The following is a 20539-nucleotide window of genomic DNA, read 5'->3' as shown; positions in this document are numbered from 1 at the left end:
TTGTATGTATGTGGTATTTGTATAGTGCGAACCTAGCAGGAAGGTCGCGAGCACTACAATGCATCAAATGCAAAGCTACAGTCAATATGTAATTGAAGCACTAGCTCGTTTCTAAGAGTGAAAGTGACTCTTACTACATTGTGATGTAGTGTTCTTCAAAGAAGTGTGTTTCCTATTCTTCCGTACATTATAGTAGAGTTGGGGTATTCTCAATGGTTAGGGTAGCATTGTTCCAGATCCTGGGTGCATAGATGGAGAATGCCTGTTGCATTTTTTGTTTTCCCGCACTTCTTGGTCGTCATATGCTGCCCTAGTTGAGGGAATGCCACCAGAAACAGCGATGCCGGCAAGGAGAGCTACGGAGTTTCATCAGGATGGGGGTGATGTGGTCATATCTATTCAAGAACTTGTTAAGGTGTACTGCAGCATATAGGATGCTATTAAAGTCAGGGGGAGGGGTCAGTGAGGAGTCTGCAAGGCTGCTGAACAAGGCATAAAATGGCGGATACAATGTCCAGTCAAACTCACAGTTCCCCTGTTCTATTAAGAGGATGGGGAATTGATTGGTTTCCATCCGCGAAGCCTCCGCAGCTAAGTCTGCCATCAGAAATCTTTGACCCGGTGGACAATATACCACAGACCCACTGGGTTGTGATAATGCAAGACATGGCAATCCTAGGTAGGTAAATTGTACAAAGGCCACCACATGCAGGAATAAAACTCAGAGTGTGTCAGGACATTGTTGTTTTGTTCTACAAGAGAAAACTCAGATTTGGGAGTTTGTTCTTGCAGAACAATATACTTTGCAGGCAGGGGCAACAAAGTTGGCACCCGCTCAGCAAAGGATCAGTGCCTTCAAAGGAGCAACTGCAGTGGCTATTCCACTGAAGGGACCAAGATCTCCCACCAGGCAGGTGGAGGAATCATTAAATCTGGTGTGTGGTCCTCCACCAGTGTAGAAGAAGCCTTCGTCTCTGCCGACCTGGTTGGTCTGCAGGCAAACCTTCAGCCTTTAAATGAGGCTTTTGGGTAACCTTTAACCTAACAATTCAATGTTTTACTCATTGAAGAAACACAGACCAAATACTTTTTTCGTTTTGATAAATGTTTACATGTCTGACAACAAAATGACTTAGTCACTGGCCTAGTTGAATTCAATCTGTTGAACTGCATTTTAGGAGTCAGATGAACCTTTATTTTTAAATGCTGGCTCACTGAAAGTTACTCTCCACTTAGATGATGGGATTCTAGCTTACATCATGTGAGTTATACTATTCAACTCAATCACTCTTTTGTAAATTTGTCAATATGTTGCTTTCACAAGTGATAGCTGACCCAGTAATACAGTTGACAAATAACTGTACCTAAAACCAAATCTAGATAGCTTTCATTTAGGAAACTCCACTCCATTTCATTATAAATCCTTTCTTCATTGAGAAGCTAATTGCGAAGTACATAATAATCGTGTTTTAAAATGAGGAAGCATATCTACATAATTATGTGTCTTTCACTCTGGTTTTATGGTTCTATGTGCAGCAGTCAGGCTGTGGCTATCTTTTCAACTGTGCACTCAAATCAATTACACAAGCGTGCTTTATAAATTTTATTTCATCCCCATTTCATTCCAACCTGGGTGAAATTCTCCCTTCTTTTTACATCAATCAATTAAGGCAGGGTTAATGAAAAAAATGAACTTTTTTGAATTTCGCTCTAAAATGCTTATTGTGATCCTGAGCAGGGAATACAACAGCTCCTAACAAATGTACTTTAAGTTGTACAGACAGAATTTAAAGGTCAATACACGTTTCTTAAATGCCATCTACTAGCTGTACCTACATAACCATACTGGTGAACCCTCCGCTGTATTAAGCATTTCCTCTCACCCTCACAAAATTGGGGAATTTTCCATTACAGAGAAATGCAACTATACTGGGTCATTCACAGGGCTTCCTATAGGTCTGTAACCTAATAATAAGGGCCAAGCAATGACAGTTCATTTGCCACTGATTCCAAAAGACCTAAACAATTTCCTGGTGGAGTCCTTCCCATCCATAAACACTTAACATGCGTGTACAAAAACTGATGTCTCCTCTAGTACTGATGCATTTCCTATACAGGAATCTAGGAACATTTAAAGATGATTACAGAGAGATGAACAAACCAAAACCCACATAGTTCTAATATAGGGGATCTGGCTTAAGCAATAAGTGGTGGGCTGTTGTTGAATAACCAGTGAGTGGATTTGGTAAAATAAAACTTTCATGTCAGCTGAGGAATATACTAAACCCACTGTTTTTCATTGGTTTCACACTTCTGCACACCACTAAACTTCTCTATTTCACACTGCCATTCAAGAACACAAAAAGTGTTAAGAAAAGACACTGAAAAAGGGAAATCATTTTCTGAAATAAATGAGTCCTTTCTGCATCCACTGGTAACATGTTAGCATTTGTAGCCAGTCACATTCTGTTATTGGGATGTGAGCCTTTGTTGGGTATCAGGCCAACAGCCCATTCAAACACTCAGGAGGCAGTACCCTCAAATCACTACTTGTTGCATGATAGTTTACTGAAATCCCACTCCTCTTATGGATTAGTGTTCTACAAAATACCTTATATAAAGAGCAGATCTACCAAAAAAATGCACAGCTCTTTCATGGCCAGATTCATGATTATTCTTCAACATTTCATCAAACTTGACCAAAACAATCTAGAACCTCTGAAAAGAAACCTAATATATCCATTTAATTAGCATGTCCAACAAATCTTTCAGCACTTTCTTCATCTAAAATTTCTGATCAAGTAATACAGCCCTAACAGATGTCCGTATCTGCCCGATTTGAAAGTGATCATGATTCACAAATACGAAACAAATTGGATTGTGTTGCTTGTTTTTGTTTACTCATTTCCTTAAGTATACTTTGCCTAGTACATTACAAACTAATCTTATACAGGTTATTTGTTACTCCCTTCAATGTGTGATTTTGCTGGTGTTCTAACTATTTATTCTAGTTTTATTAATTTTAAAATCTAAGTGGTAAGTAGATGCAACTAGTTTAAGTATATTCTGAGGCGAATGAGAAAACTCTAAAGATTTTAACACCATGGCTTAGTAAGGATGAATAATACAGCAAAAGTGTAAAACATCACTGATGGCAACCACTTAATTAATTCACATACAGCTACCAGGTATGAGACATCTGACTAGAAACATATTAAAAAAACTGATCTCAGAAAGCAACAGGGAAGATGAAAAAATACAAGTACATCTCTACCAATCACTTTCGCCAGAATTTTCAAATTCATACATTATAACCCAACTTGTAACTGTATGAACAACAGTCCCTCACTTTGTCACAACCTGTAACTTTACAAGTACCACAAGATCCTGGGTTGACTGATCTCTCGCTTACTAATAACAAACTCGTGTAGGAGCAGCTCCATCATTTGATTACAGACAAATTAAAATTCCAGTTTTGTGTAGTTATTTCAATAGCAATAGGTTTTAAAACATGAAAAACATACATTTACTATAAATATAAAGGTTTACCATAAAACACACCCACACTTATATATATATATATATATATATATTGATGAAGATTCCACCGCAAATTAATCCAAAGGAACACTCGCACTCCAAGGTCCGTTATTACAAGAAAGTTTTATTGGCGCGGCATACTTTGATAGAAGAGCCAACATATGTTTACAGGTTTCAGACATGAGATTCGACCAGTCTTCCAGAAGTTTAGGATGGGGATTTTGATATGTAGGCGTTATCAAAATACGAAGTCCTCTTGGCACCCTGCCGACCTCGATGTAATTATCCAGGGAGGACACCTCCCACCACCTGTTGATTTCTCTCTTGCGTAACTTTTCGTAATTAAACAAAAGTTGTTTCAGGTCTTTGTTGGCTGCAGATACCCCATCAGCTGGCCCTTGTGAATCGACCCTCTCCCCGTCATCTGCTTCACAGAACAGATCTCGAGCGGCATTTGGTCTTCCCGCTCTCTTATACCTTAGTTGTGTCTCCGTGGACATTGTGCCAAACAGTGTTTCCCTGGCTCGCCTACGCTACATTCAAGCTCGAGAAAATACGGGACCTTGCCTGATACACTCACAACAGTGAGTACATGGAACCCCTGCCGATGACAATACTCATAGGCTGAAGCAGCGCCAGTTACGGGTTAAAGTATGAACGGACCACGCGCTCCCTGCGGAACGCGTTATCCAGCCCCCACTCACCCACACAGCTGCTGCGGTACTCGGCCTCCAGAAATCTGGTTTTGAAGTTATATATATACACACATACACATACATACACACTTACTTTGTACTTATTCTGAAACATAATGAGAACTGAAACAATGTTAAATTCCTTGCTTGATAAGAAATACAATTTTTGCTTTTTAAAAGTATAGTAATATGTAACATGAAAAAATGAAATATGGTGCACAATGACTTCTATCAATACTTGACTGGGATTTTTTGCAGATGGGCCTGTGCTGCACCGTCCATTATTAGTAACCTAGGCTCAACCCAGGTCTGTTGCACCCCAGTTCTCTCCAATTTAAATCTTTCATTTTGTACAGTGCTACGCTGCTTTTGAGGTAGGTTTGCACTATATAAGCACATCCAAACATACACCATGACAACATAAATAAGCATTTGAAGTGGATCTATAAACAAACAGATTAACCCATGCTGGCTGCAATATAAAGGGCACAGACACCAGTGATTAATGTAATTCTGGCTGGACCGCCAGCACATGAATCTACTTTTGGACACTGTAACACACTGACTGCCAAAGTTCTAATTCCCTGACACATTGCTAGACAGAACTGTGTTAGTGTAGCTGCTGTGATCTGGAAAGGCAGTCCATCTAGAAACCATGCAGTCTGACAGGTGCATGGTTAAAATCAGAGCAAGCTTCAATTTAAAGCCCAAATATAACGGCTAAAACAATACACAGAGACTACACTTTTTTTTAAATACAGAATCTAGAAAGGAAGTAGTGACCCTTGATTTGGTTTATTGTCCATGTTTGAAACTGCAAAGTACGATAACAATTATGTATTGTCCACATGTGGCAGCATTCACTTAAGATAGTAGTTTTTGTTGAGGGGAGCAGATTAATTTTTAGGTCTAGCATTAGGAAAGACCTAAACATCTGACAAAAAAAAAAATGTGATACATACTCTAAAAATCCACAATATTGTAGGGCAGCTGATTAATTTATGGGGCAAGATAATAAGTCTAGGAAGAGAGGCTTTTACAAATCAAATCCCAAACAATAGGAGACCTGCTGACATTCTGTGAAATAAAGGAGACCTGCTGACGATTAAAGAAAATAATTATAATGATACAAATCGAATTTTTACCCTTCTTTTAAGTGTTATTCTTATTTTTGATTGGTTGGTAATTAATCGAACCGGAGCACTCATTATTTCATGATCACAGCTATGGATGGCATCTGCTTCTATTCGGATCATCTGCCAAGTAATCTCCTTAAATGTCAATACCTTCAAAGAGAAAATAATAATTATTATGTTTTATTAGTTACAGATGCTTTAAATGAAAGAACAATACAAAATAAATTGCTTTTGATTTTAAAACAAAGAAAATGGGAATATTCCTTAAAAACAAGCAGTGGCAAAGCAAACAGGTTTGACCTTGACAAGTGTGAAATGTTATATTTATTAACTTATGCACAATTATGCAAAAAATATAAGACATAAAGAAATGGCCCAGCAGCCCAGGCAGAAAAGCTCTGGCACGGACGTGCTCTCTTTTAAACATCTGCGATTGTTATAAGGCAGTATGTTGTCGCTTTTAAAGCAACAAAACAAATTAATGAAGGGGGCTGACCAGCTGCCCCATAAGTGTGATTGACGGTGGGGAGCACCTCCACTTAACAAGGTCTTCTCCACCAGGTTCAAGCGCCTCAAGGGCACCTAGCGGGACAATTAGGGAACCATTAGAGTCAACACCCTACACAAGACTCCCTGAATGTCAGTCACACTAGAACCACATTAGCTCCTGCTGCACTCAGCCTGCAGATAAAGAAAAGGTCTTCGGCCCAGGCAGCATCTTCAACTGAAGTACAGAGACCACTGACTGCACCCTTTGACATCCCACCCTCTTCCTTTCTACGTTCCTGCGCCACGCCCCTGCTCTCGAAACTGCATTGGCCCTTAACACTAGCCTCTAGCCCACGTCTTGTTTAAATACACCCAGCTAACCTACAATTACTACATGAAGAAACATGGAGCACATTTAAATCTATGTATCACAGACCATATATTTCTATACTCACTGCAGCATACCAGTTATAATAAATGCTTGTCTATATATCGTACCCCTTTCTCAGTCTTAAATACTGAACTAGAACGCAAGATCTAAGCTTAGAATGTGAGGCCCATTCCTTGTCATTGAAGAATCTTGAGAATAAATAGCTTTTTTATATCTAGGTTTAACAGAACAAAAAGGAATGGAATCTGTCAAGCAGGAGTTCAATGCATACGGCCTAATATGTCAGAATTAATTAATCACCATCACTAACCTACAATGAGTCAACTACCGCCCTTCGAACAAGGACATTTTAGTTCCTCAACAAAGATGGTAAAATGGCTGATAGAAGGAAATTAATTTGGGATAAGGGAACATGGGGGCTAAGAGTTGGTCCTACTGAACGCCATTATAGAAAACACTAACATGCACACATTCCACATTCAAATAAAATAGTACAAGACTTACCTCTCCGCGCTGAGGATGTTGTATGCGTGTGAATCGGAGATCACCGTGTTGCCAATTAGCATTCACGCTGTATATTCTCAGCTGGGAAAGTTCAAACGAAGCATTGAAGGCTTTTGCACTAATCCGGATAATTATTGAATTAACAGAAAGAGAAATTCCTTCCACTACTTTTTCAGCAAAGCCATATTCACTAGGAAAAGAATGATGAGTTTCAATTAAAAGATGGTCATCCTAATGGTAATGGCCTGATATGGGTAACATTTTTGAAGAAAATAAGTATCCAAAATGTAGAATAATCCATGTCTTTCGTGATCATTTGTTAAAATAAAAAATAAAAAAATTAAATCAGATTCCTTTCTAGATTCATTTCGAATCTTAAGCTGAAGTTCCATCACCATGTTGCATGATACATAATGAATATATCAACGACATTCTGCCCAAACTAGAATTAAGTCAACAAGATCCAGAACTGGTCCATGAAAAATGTTTTTGAAAAAAGAGCCACAAAACATTCAAGCAGGAAGTTGGCCACTTGGGAAGATACGTGCAGAAAAATGAAAAATGAATGAAACTCTTAATGTAGTAATAATAGGCCTGATTCAGGGCTGGCACGTGAGAATCAGGATTATGCTCTGGTCCTAGACGCGAAGAAAATTCTCAACATTTCAGGGATTCTCAAGACTCCCATAGTATTTCCAGGAAACCACAGCAATCTGAACTTTAAATATGTGGAGTTTCAATTAGGAGGAAAATTCTTTGCTTTGGAAATTCTACCACTAATGTCCATTTGTACATTCAACATTATTTTCATTGTCAATCAGTAAAATATTTTATCTGTGGGCAAGCCACTTCCTTACACATTGACTTTATAAAAATACCTGCACACACTTTTGGAACTTTAGAGTCTACCTTCAAGCACTATTTGCCCTATAACTGCACATCTCTGACAAATGTTTTTGTCCTCTGTTAAGTGCCCAGTTATTCCCACCTCCTTTCCCAGCTACCATGTCCACACTATAGGTCTAACCCCTATAAGCCATCTAGGAACTGACACCCTCTTCTTCTAGGGAAAAGATAACAGACACTGTCATAGCTTGGCTGCCCATACCTTCAGCAGACAAACCAGACCCTACTCTGAATATATTCCCTACACGAAAGATGTTGATGTGTGTTATTATTTATGACAAAGTATGAGAATTCACCTCAATTTACATCCTCCTCTAGTGTTGTAAGAAATAGGGTGTGACTCATTCAGTCATCCTGGGACACTTGCACCACAGCCAACTTATGCAGAAGACCTACCGAGCCAGCAGCTTTTTATAAACAGGCATATTAATGACTTGGCTACAAAGTAGACACCGTTGGACTCAAACTGCTTCTTATCCTTTAGAGTCTGCAGTTATCGCACAGGACTGGTCAGGGTGAGGGATGTAAAAGTGTTTGTGCTTCAGATTTCGAGATGACAGGCTCTCTCCAGAAGCGTCAATAACATAATCCTCTGCAAGGGTTACATCTTAAATAGTCTGTAAGAACAAATCACCTTACTGCAATACACGTGATGGGCCTCTAGAGGCCTGAAACGTTTACGTACAAACCCTACTACCAGTCATTTGTGGGGGGTGGGCAAGTGGAATTCTTGCTGAGAAAATGACAAAAATGTTGCTGGAGATGCATGTTATTCTCTTTCTCAATGTATATAGCCAAGAAATAATGACTGATTATCTCTAATATCTATCTGAAATTATCTTTTCCCGCTCCTAAGTGAGGAGAAAAAGATGACCTCAACATGCATCCCTGGCACTGTATAGATTTTTGCTGCTCAGATGAGGTAGCTGAGTGAGGCTTCAATGATGCCCTTTACGAAGAAACGTACATTTTGATTTTCCATTAGCGTTAAAACTAACCTGCCATCAGCAATGCCATGATTTATAAAAGGCTGCTGATCCTACTTTCGCCTAAGATGAAGGATGTGCTTCTAGTCTTCAAATGTTAATTTGTTCAAAGCTCCAACTTGGGTTTCACATAATTCTTGACCCAAAAATGCCATCTGAAGAACATTTGTTTTAATGGCTCAGTCTTCTAATCCATGACGTAGAGGTGCTGCCTTAAAACCACCAAGGTAACCACTGTCAATAAAGCTGACCAAGTGCTAAGGAGCATTGCATCTGAAAGTAGTTAGACTAGCCGCTAGAAGAGATCTAATTCAAAGGAGCTCTCTGAACTCACATGGATGCCATCAAATAAATAATACGAACTATCCATGGCATGGGTCGCAACCCTAACACCTGGGTCAGTCCTGCAGAGGACTTCTTGTACTCTACTTTCACCAGATGTACACCTGAGTGGACCACTAGGAATTTTAAAAAATACATTCTGAAGGAAAATTTGAATTTTGAAAATTTAAGAGAGAAATCCACAGGTAAACAATATTGCACCTTATTTTTGTAAAACATCTATTATCCACTGTATAAACGAAGTCTCCACCAACTTAAAAAAATAAAAACAGAGTGGTCTGATTAGAGAAAACAAACAGAGGCTCGCCTAAAAACCTCGGCTTCTGAATCACGGTGCAGGTTTCTTTATCTATTATAGATTGGTCTATACGGTGAGTGGGTAAGCTCTCCACATGGAGGCACTGGCAGAGTTTATAAGACACAGTCACTGCCAGACACTCTACACAGGCGCAGCAACATATGGTGGTCAACAAGAAAACTGGAAATGGGTTGGAAGAGTAGAGAAACAAAAAGCAACCAGGGAGGGACAATAACATCAGCTGTGCATGTCAATCTGCCCACTCTAACCAGATTGTCAATCATTCAGCCTAATGCTGATGACCATCGTGCATATATTAGGTTACATGCCATTGCCAAGAAGTGTTTATGGTCATGTGTGCTACATGGTGACAACGGTATATTTGCCATAATATGCTGATGGCCTCCCTACTCTCACTCGGGCCATGATAAACCTGTGCACATTATTTATTTTAATAATTTTATGAAGGCTGGCTATTGAAGAAATGCAAATTTGTAACGCACATTAGGCAAATTATCACAATCTGTCCTAAAGCATGACATCTACCACTCAAAGACGGTGTCTATATTTGTAGATTAGTGGAGGTGACAGCTGCAGGTAGAAGTACAAATATGGTGTGAACAATATTGCAAAACTAAAGCAGATTAAACTTGTGCAGTCTAGCTCAAACTTACCCTCCAGCTGAAAGAGCATTCATCTGATAAAAACCAAACCTAAAGAACTCCTAAATCGTACAACACATTCGGCTTGTAACAGTTGTAATCAGGGATAATGCATTGTAAGTCTATAATCTGAAGGTGTGTAACCAAAGTTTTCAGTAGAAACACACCTTAAGAAAAAGATTAGCTGGTGTGATGTCACAATGTATTAGGGCAGATAGGATGGAACAGATGCAGTGTCCATAATATTTTTAGTTCTAGAAAACAAGCATATGTGAAAAACTACACTGTCCAGCAAGTACACCCACGCTGCACTATAGTTTGAGATTTATAAAAAGTTATTTTTCCCTACACTGCATTAAGGGGAAAATATGGATCGAGGGATCCCCTTTTCTCAGTTTTTAGGTCGAGCCTAGCGTTGCAGCGCATGTGCAGCTCGCTCTGCGAGGCATGCTGTAGTAGGGTTAGATGTTGAAGTGCTGTGGAAGCCCTACTCATATTTTTCAATGGCTGGTGTTATTGTCCATGGTAAACTCTGGCTTCCGATTCAATACGAGGCTTCTTAGTTCGGCCTTGTTACCGCCCTGTCTCCTTTTGTGACCGCCCATCAGGACTGGATCTTTTACTTGCAGCGTTTCAGTCTGCTTTGGCAATGGCGGCTGCATGTTTATTTTTGCATCGCGCTTTCACTTTGACAATAGCTGCCGCCCCACCCGCGAGGTCTGTGTGGGGCGGCAGCTATTGGTAAAGTGAAAGCACGTTGCAAATATAAACAAGCGGCTGCCTTTGCGCAATGGCGACAGCTTGTTTTTACTCCAGCTTGTACACAACAAGGAAAAGGTGCCATCTCCACTTCCTGGCAGGCTCGTCCCATCCCAGAGGCCCCACCCTTGTTTCGACAAACTCGCTGTGCGGTCTGACGGCACCGGGCAGACAGGTACACCGTGTACTGTTCGTCAACATGCAAACATTTCCTCACCTCTCGGTGAACTTTACAGGCACGAAAAAGCAAAAGGAGAGATGATTCATAGACTACAGACGAGCACGTGTACTGCCAACTGCCTGCGTGTTTCGACCCCCACCAAGATAAACGCCAGATTTTTTAAATATAAAACACTGGAAGGAGTGGAAAAGGCAGAGTCTCGAATAACCATCCATCATGTTAGAGGGTGCGCGCCGCGTCATGGCAAAAAGACAGCTGGTGTGTGCGAAAGATGTCATTCAAGTTATGTCATGCTACGGGTGACTTCAGGGCTAGGGCAGGTTGTTGAATGACAAGTGAATGACCAGGGCAACTCAGAGGGTTACTGAGAACAGGCATGCCTTTGGCTGGGCTTTGAAGGCTGTGGAACACTCGGCTGTTCTCACAGGTAGCGCCGAATTTAATTTGCAGTCTTTACACCTCCTTGTAAGTTAGAAACGTAACTGATTGCATTCGCCCAATTAACAACATACTAGGATATTCATTTTTTTCATAGAGAGGAAATGCATTTTTAATATTCATGAGAGTCTTCGCATCTTGCCAATTTAAACATATATCTTAGAAAGGGCCTCAAGCAGAGTACCTTTTTTGCGAGTTGTGGCCTCGTGTAGACACCAACAGTACAGGCGAGGGGGCAGTCCCACAAACTCCTTTTAGTGGAGGGGCGAGACAGGTTCTTGCGGTCAACCGAGACTCGGGGATTCCGTGAACCCCAGGTAAGAGGCAGATAAGAGGGACTACTGCCAGCTCCAACCGACTCTCCGTCATGTGACACACCAGGGCGGCGTTACGAGACGCGGCCTGCTGGGAGAATGACCATCTGTGGAGCTTGAAGAGTTTAGGTATCACCCCATGTGACCCGCCATCATCATGTCAGCTCCCCATGCCCAACTACCTTTACTTTGAACAATTGCAAGTGCTTAAACATGATGGGTCGCTTGTATATAGCACTATAACATCAGGAGAAGATCATGTGGGAAGTTACTTGAAGTCTCTGATAATATGAAAACAGGCGCCTCCATGAGGGGTGGGTGAGCTATAATTATCAGAAACAAACACTTCAAATGTATTCTCAAACAGCAACAGCCAGAGAGGCTTCTGGAGACGGACGGACGCTCCCCTGCAAAGGAAATAGTTTCCTTTTTGGAACGCTCACGACTTTGGAAAGAAAGCGTTGCGCTACAGTCAGTTTTTTTTTTTTTTTTTTTTTTAAGATTTCTGACACACACTCCATTTAGCCATATCCAGAGTAACCCACTCCGAGGTCTGCCAGTGACCCCTGGAGGCCCCTGCCAACATTGTTGGCAGGGGTGCTCACACGCAGGTATGAGCTCCTTTTACAAGAGCTCGTTACCGGTCCCGCCAGAGGGCTGACTCCGCACTTCTCACTGTATGTGAGCCCCTTCCCTCGACTCACGAGCGGACGGGGAGGCTGGCATGAAGCGCTTTCTCTGCTCTCCAGCCTAGCCTGCAGAGTGCACTCGAGTAAAACACTTCTCTTCCATCGGATTTGGTCTGCGCCCAATTTATTACAAATTGAGTGCGGGGGCCCAAAGTATTTTTCAGGAGCCCGCTGCGGTGCTGCAGGGAGCCGGGCTGATGAATTACCAAGGCTGCCCAGATAGGGCGTCCGGACGTCCTGGAATGGCTAGGACAGTCCAGAGTTGTCATCATCTGTCCCCTTAATATTACCACACACATTGCCTACACCCTAAAGACACACTGAATAAGTGTTTTGCAGGGTATGCAGACTACCATATCCAGCAAAACACATATACAGTGTGTCTTAACAAGTTCAAAACAATGCCAATAGCTCAAAATCTCGCAATTGCGAGACCTATTGCATTCTAGATGCTTGTTATTCATTTCACGAGAGCCAGACAACCCTCAGGTTTTTCCTTTCTTCATCTTCTTTTGTCCAAAATAGTTCCAGGATCCATGTCAAAGTTTTTGGTTATCCACAGGATATAAATGTGCATACCGTGAACCTATTACAACAAATTACAGTCACTAATGATCTTGAAAATCCTTCATAGATCTGGTACTTTTGGGCAAATGATGCACACCTCCAACTAATCTGATAAACAGCTCAAAGCATAGACTTTGGCCCAGAAATGAGTAAACTAACACTGTTGCACCACACAATGCTTGTGATCACTCAATGCACTAATACAAAATAAAATATAAGGGCAAGACAACTTCCACAATTTTGTATCCGGAGTTATAATTGCCATGACCATATTTGTACACAACGCTGTAATAGGAAAGTATTTTAATTTGAACTGACCTTTGTCCTGATGCTGTTGCCAGTGGTGAGGGGCCGTTGCGGTCACGCGGTTCTTCGCAGGTGCTCATTTCCATTATTACTTTATCCAAGGACTTGCAAAGCACAAATGACAGATATTGCACATGTGAATATAAAGGCACACAAAAACGATTTTAAATAAAAATAAAGACATCAATTACAAAACGTTTTGCAAACAAACATGATTTAAGGCAAAATAACCCATACTCCATTATATTCTACTTTGAAGTGCACTGGATTCATAACATCTACAAGCTGAGGTATGCTTTGCATCGCAGTAGGAATCCCACAAAAGTTTCTGTAGCTTACTGCATCGTTTATGAATTCAAAGATGATCCTGTGATGGAGAATTTGCAGATATTCATCAGAAAAGCTGGATTTGGCACTACTAACCGGCAATCGAGTACCAAAATGCAGAATTGACAGCAGAATGAATAAAATATGCTGACAAATAAAACCTGAGCCATGAATAAATATATTTTAGTACTCATAGTAGAAAGCTGGGAGCTTGAGTCAGCCAGGGGGGGTTTATATAGTGTGTACTCGACCCGAAGGTAGGTATCAGAGCACTTTACATGAGCACCAGTTGCGTTACAGACTGACACATTAATTTTGATAGGGTCGGGGTGATTAAGTGATTTGCACAGACTAACAGGATGCTGAGTGTCCCTACAGAGACTCGAACCAGGTTCCACAGCTTCGAGGTCGACCGCTCTAGCCATTATGCCACATCCTGATGGCTGTACCAACATCTCAGGTTGCCAAAAGGAGCTTTCTGAAACTGACCAGATCCCAGCATCACCCTGGGTATGCTTCACGCAAATAGGAAGCGCTGTGGGAGGAGGATTCACCCTAATGACTGTGAAACAGGCATTTGCAATGCAAATAGGTCTTGCATTTGTGAGACTTTGATGTATTGGCATTGTAAAACACAAATAAAAAGGCATTGCATTTACAATGCCAATACCTCAAACTCTCGCAAATAAGACATTTGTGGCACTCGCGTTTTAGCTGTAAACATCGTAAGCGCAGGTGCCGCAGCGTACGATGTTTACAGCTAAAGCGTGAGTGCCGCGACTGTGACAAAAATAAGCAAATAGAAAAAAAATGGCAGCCGCACGCTTTTTTTCCTTCTATTTGTTTACTTTTTTTTCAAAGATATGTTTATTAGCATTTTATTACTTATCACAAAGTAAACTGGCATATTATACAAAATGACAGGGTTGGATGGGAATGAAGGAAGATGGCGCTCAAGCGTGTGCACTAAGGGTATCACTGTGCGAAAGTAAGTTTAGGTGCTGCCAGGTCAGGGATACCAACCCAAAAAGATCCCTGCGATTAAGTGGGAAAACCCACTTGAATAAATAGCAAACGAAGTCCTGCGCACGCAATCAGGATAGCGCTATTAATAGCATACAAAACGAAATGAACAATACTCAGGGACTGTGGTTTCTTGAAAGAAAAGCATCAACGTCAATGGAATTTTTGAGAATGGTATTCTTTATGTGTAACAAAGTCTGACCAATACATGGTGCAAGAACATTCAGCCGACACGTGTTTCGTCACACTGTGTGTAGCTATGACTCTTCAGGGCTAAGAAGGACATGAAAACAAAGAAAAATTAAGAAAGCATAAATCATTAAATCATTAAAGCAAAATTGTAAAAGAAAAGCATGGGTTCACATGGCCTGGTACTGTAAAAGTACAGTTGAGTGACAAAATGTAGCGGAAGCAACAAGAGCAGTGTGCCACTTGTGACAGGAAAAGGGAAACACCCTATGTGTTGGGGTGGATATGGCTATTCAAAAAAGGGAGAAAGAGCGTGGACCATGCGAAGTACTCGTGGATGAGACAGGTAACACATGGTGCCTTAGCGCTGAAATAAAGCCAAGAAGATAGAAAACGTGGGGAAGGAAAAGTCACCCTCACGTCACTAGGTAATGCGAATCCAAACAGTAAATGATACTAGAGTAAGAAACCATGCTGTAAAGCCCAATTCTAATTAAACTGGCAAAAGAAAGAACATAGAAAATATGGTGGGGAGACAGAAAATGAAAAGGTATAATCAGTAGTGATCGTGAAATAAACATCGTGTGTGAAAAACAGGACATTTAGAAAAATACCCACGTACAATAGGTGGTGAGTATACAAGAGATTGAACTCGGACACTGAGATAACTCTAAAAGCAAGTAGTGTAGGAAGAGATCGTAAGACTTGTTGAGAACTCAAAGAACTGGTGCGGATGAATGCACAAAGCCACAAAAAAAATATAATAGGCATACAATCATGAGACACAAGCAGTATGTGGAAAGAACGTCTTCACAAATGAGTATTTAAAACATGTAATAATGAATGCACACTGAGTATATAATGAGGCAGCTAGGAAAAACGAAACTTAAACATTGCAGCTCGAAGAATTTTGGAAAACAGGGGTTGAAAGGAGTTCACCCAAGGAGCACATAGAAAATCAGTAAGCCTGTGTTGTAGGAAGAAGAGCACGGGAAGGAAATAGATAGCATGCACGCAAAATGACACATGGAACGAAACCGCATGAAAATAGAATGAACAACAATCCAGTACCTGAAGTAGTGTACAATAACGCGGCTCCAGAAAAAGTAATGTGCGGTTTAAAAATACCGTATCAGATGTGGTGAGGTGAGCGGCGAGATATATCGACAGCTAGGGTAATCAGCTGGGCACTCTAGGGTGGAAAAAGGCACAGTGAGCCTATGTGCGAGTATAGAACATACGGGTTCCCGGATTCCTGGGTGTTGGAACCTCGAGGTCTAAACACCGGTAGTTTAAGTAGGTCAGGTGCCATTGGGGGGAAAACAACTAGAACGCGCGATGCATGCAGCTGAAATGTGAAAAAGGAAGTGAGGGAGAGGTTGTCTTACGTTGTCATGGTAACGTTTGTTGAAGACGGAATAAAGCGGCTATGGTAGCCGTGCACGTAAACAGAAATGGAGAATAAAAGACAGTGTCTAGGAGTTCAATACCGGTGTTTAGACCTCGAGGTTCCAACACCCTGGAATCCGGGAACCCGTTATCCGCGATTCACTCACGCACCCGGTAAGACTCCACCAGCGCTAACCACATTTTTTGCAATACTTGCTTAGCACGTTCGGCTTACTCTGCCCCTCTCCTCACTTCAGAGCTTTCACCCGAACCTGAGGATCCACCACCCGTGATCCGCATTACACCCGGTAAGAGTTTTTTCCCCGCCAGCCTCACTTGTATGTTCTATACTCGCACATAGGCTCACTGTGCCTTTTTCCACCCTAGAGTGCCCAGCTGATTACCCTAGCTGTCGATATATCTCGCCGCTCACCTCACCACATCTGATACGGTATTTTTAAACCGCACATTACTTTTTCTGGAGCCGCGTTATTGTACACTCCTTCAGGTACTGGATTGTTGTTCATTCTATTTTCATGCGGTTTCGTTCCATGTGTCATTTTGCGTGCATGCTGTCTATTTCCTTCCCGTGCTCTTCTTCCTACAAAACACGGCTTACTTATTTTCTATGTGCTCCTTGGGTGAACTCCTTTCAACCCCTGTTTTCCAAAATTCTTCGAGCTGCAATGTTTAAGTTTCGTTTTTCCTAGCTGCCTCATTATATACTCACAGTCTGCATTCATTATTACATGTTTTAAATACTCATTTGTGAAGACGTTCTTTCCACATACTGCTAGTGTCTCATGATTGTATGCCTATTATATTTTTTTTTGTGACTTTGTGCATTCATCCGCACCAGTTCTTTGTGTTCTCAACAAGTCTTACGATCTCTTCCTACACTACTTGCTTTTAGAGTTATCTCAGTGTCCGAGTTCAATCTCTTGTATACTCACCACCTATTGTACGTGGGTATTTTTCTAAATGTCCTGTTTTTCACACACACGATGTTTATTTCACGATCACTACTGATTATACCTTTTCATTTTCTGTCTCCCCACCATATTTTCTATGTTCTTTCTTTTGCCAGTTTAATTAGAATTGGGCTTTACAGCATGGTTTCTTACTCTAGTATCATTTACTGTTTGGATTCGCATTACCTAGTGACGTGAGGGTGACTTTTCCTTCCCCACGTTTTCTATCTTCTTGGCTTTATTTCAGTGCTAAGGCACCATGTGTTACCTGTCTCATCCACGAGTACTTCGCATGGTCCACGCTCTTTCTCGCTTTTTTGAATAGCCATATCCACCCCAACACATAGGGTGTTTCCCTTTTCCTGTCACAAGTGGCACACTGCTCTTGTTGCTTCCGCTACATTTTGTCACTCAACTGTACTTTTACAGTACCAGGCCATGTGAACCCATGCTTTTCTTTTACAATTTTGCTTTAATGATTTAATGATTTATGCTTTCTTAATTTTTCTTTGTTTTCCAGTCATTCTTAGCCCTGAAGAGTCATAGCTACACACAGTGTGACGAAACACGTGTCGGCTGAATGTTCTTGCACCATGTATTGGTCAGACTTTGTTACACATAAAGAATACCATTCTCAAAAATTCCATTGACGTTGATGCTTTTCTTTCAAGAAACCACAGTCCCTGAGTATTGTTCATTTCGTTTTGTATGCTATTAATAGCGCTATCCTGATTGCGTGCGCAGGACTTCGTTTGCTAAACTGGCATATTATACAGCCGGATAAACTCAGACGACTTGACAGATTATAAAGACCAAAAAGCAACATACATCGATAGGTGTGTACCCCCCGCCATATCCCAGATATCCTAAAGGAGTAAGCACAGTTTCTCCAAGAGCAAGGACGGGGAGTAAGTCTGTAGCGTAGCAAAACATAATATTCGTCTGTCTTTCATTTGTGATAATGGTAACCTAACCCCTCCAACTGGGAAGGTGTCCTTTATATGGAGCAAGTCTAAACAAAGACTCCCAGAAAACATGATGAACAAGAACCTCCCCCCCCCCCTCCCCCCCCAAACCACCCCCAACCCCATACTGGTGGCAGCTACCCGAGTGCAGCTGGGTTACAAATCATGGGAGCTTCAGATAGGTTAAAACTGAAAAAGGTGCATAACTCTGACTGATGCAGGGCAAACTGCGGATGGTAATCCCTTTGTAAGGAAGGCTACTAGTAGGCCCCATCTATATTCGAAGTTCTCATAATCATTCCTGCATATATCGGCCATCTTTTCAAGGCACAGAAGTCTGGAATGCCATAACGAGATAGCAGGAGCCTCCTCTTTCTTCCATGCGGCCGCTATTGCTACTTTCGCAGCTCCAATGCAGGTCCACATAATGGCCTTATCTGCTTTAGTTTGGTGTTCGAGGGAGGGGTCACGGAGACCGAGAAGAGTGTTTGCCAAGGAGGTCGGAATAGGGTACTCCAGCATATCTTTAATTTGTGCGAGAATTTCCTCCCAGAAGGGTTGTATCACTGGACAGTCCCACCAGATATGTTGAAAATCGCCCAATAGCCCACAACCCCTCCAACACATATCAGACGAGTCAGGAAATATTTTTTGGATCTTGGTAGGGTAGAGGTACCAGTCCATCATTGGTTTTAGGTGGGCCTCCCTTAATTCTATGGAATGGTTGAATTTCGTGATATCTGACCAGAGCCCCACCCATTCTCTATCCTGGATGTCCCTTTGTAAGACACCCTCCCACATGTACATGTAGCGAGGCCTCGGGGTGTGCATAGAGGTGAGGAGGTAGTTATACAGAAAGGAGTTCACACCTTTCATAGAGTCCACAATTTGTACATATTTTTCAAACGTCGTGAGGGGGCGAGTGGCTGCTTCGTGAATGTGAGGTGTAAGCGCCCAATGATTCAGCTGGAGATAGTGGTAATATTCGGCAGGTCCCACCCCATAGTCCCTCTTGCAGCTATTAAAGGTGCGAATATCATGATTATGGAAGAGGTGCGTCAGTGCTCTGCAGCCTCCCTCCCTCCACTGGTCAAAGGGTCCTTCCTGTAAGGCCAGAGGGAAGGCCAAGTTGAAGTGTATTGGCGTATAGGGTGACGGAAATGTGGTCCCTTGGGCGTTATGTGATAGAGAGTCTCATTCCTTTAGGGTAGTTCGAGTAGGCGTGCTGATGTAAGCATTCTTATTTGTTTACTTTTGTTACAATGGCGTCACAAACGCTTACACATCTGAAGCTAAAGCGCTGATGCCGCGATTGCTTCAACAGTAAAGAAATAGAAAGAAATTGCATTTTTTTTTCTATTTCTTTGCTTTTGAATTAATCATGGCACCCGTGTTTTAGCTTAACCTAAAGCGCAGGTGATGACATTGTAAAAAAAAGTAAATAAATTAAATAAAAGATATGCAGCCGGGTTGGTCGAACCCAAAAGGAAAGCGTGGCTGCCATTCTTAATGCGGCCCATGCTAGTTAAATAATAAATAAAAAAACATTGCAGGAGAGCGTGTCCTAAAGCAGGCAGGAGAAAGACCATTGAGAAAAGGGTGCCCGGAGGCTGTGAATGAAAGCTACCGAGTAACACCACATGTAACAGGGGTGTCCTGGTGGTAGGTAACTACAGAAGAGAGGGGAGGTATTAAGGAGGTATTAAGCCTATTAACAAATCAAAGGTCAACTTTTATAAACAACAGTGACAGGAGCATATTAAAAAGATGGGCGGAGCTTACAGTCAATACCTGAATACAACATGTCTCAAAGAGACAGCACAAGTGCCGCCTAGGCGAGATCTAAAAATGTCTCCCTTCTCCTACAGCCCTGCCGCAGCTTCTCCTCACTGGGTTCACACAGGCTGCCTGGGGTAGTCCCCTTTTGTGTGAACGGGGAGGTCAAATCAGCCACATAAAAATAGAAGCAGGATGGGGCTGGGGCTGGGAAGCAGACTGAGAATCAGAAGTAGGAAGAAAGGGATTTATGTGTTGAGGCAAAAACATCACACATTACAGGTTTTGATACATTTTACTGGACTAACTGAAGGTAAAATACAAGGAGGCTACAATACTTTAGTTTTCAAAATCTCAGAGACCTCTTCTTTAGATGAGTTTCAGAATTAATTTCTTAAGATTTAAAGTGGCTGACAAGGAGAGATTATTTCTTTAACATAACAAAAATGGTTTACATACAGGAAAATAAACGTTGAGCGAGACCAAATGATCCTGTCAACATCAGACTTATATTCTTTGGAAAGGTTCTCTTTCCAAATAAAAGTATATCATATCTGTAGACTGTTAGATAAAATTAAGCCCCAAAATGATGGGCCGATTCCAATTTTAACTGGAGTGACTTGATTACAAGCTACCATATATTGTTGCTAACCCACAAAATCGAAGGACACACCTGGATGGTTTCCATTGCCCTAA

General features: G+C 41.5%; 1 protein-coding gene across 1 annotated transcript in view; it reads right to left on the bottom strand.

Moving 5' to 3' along the window:
* The window catches only part of BLTP3B (bridge-like lipid transfer protein family member 3B), a 291550-nt gene that overhangs the window by 187407 nt on the left and 83604 nt on the right, over window positions 1–20539 (bottom strand). Inside the window, exons 4-6 of the mRNA XM_085653855.1 lie at window positions 13216–13307; window positions 6756–6945; window positions 5381–5521 (exon numbers count right to left, since the gene is read on the bottom strand). Of these exons, the coding sequence (XP_085509981.1) occupies window positions 5381–5521; window positions 6756–6945; window positions 13216–13307 (423 nt within the window). The remainder of the gene's footprint in view (window positions 1–5380; window positions 5522–6755; window positions 6946–13215; window positions 13308–20539) is intronic.

This window comes from Triturus cristatus, chromosome 4_1 (assembly GCF_964204655.1).
Source record: "Triturus cristatus chromosome 4_1, aTriCri1.1, whole genome shotgun sequence".
Taxonomy (NCBI): domain Eukaryota; kingdom Metazoa; phylum Chordata; class Amphibia; order Caudata; family Salamandridae; genus Triturus; species Triturus cristatus.
Note: the sequence above shows the minus strand (reverse complement) of the source record. Positions and strands in the feature narration are given on the sequence as shown.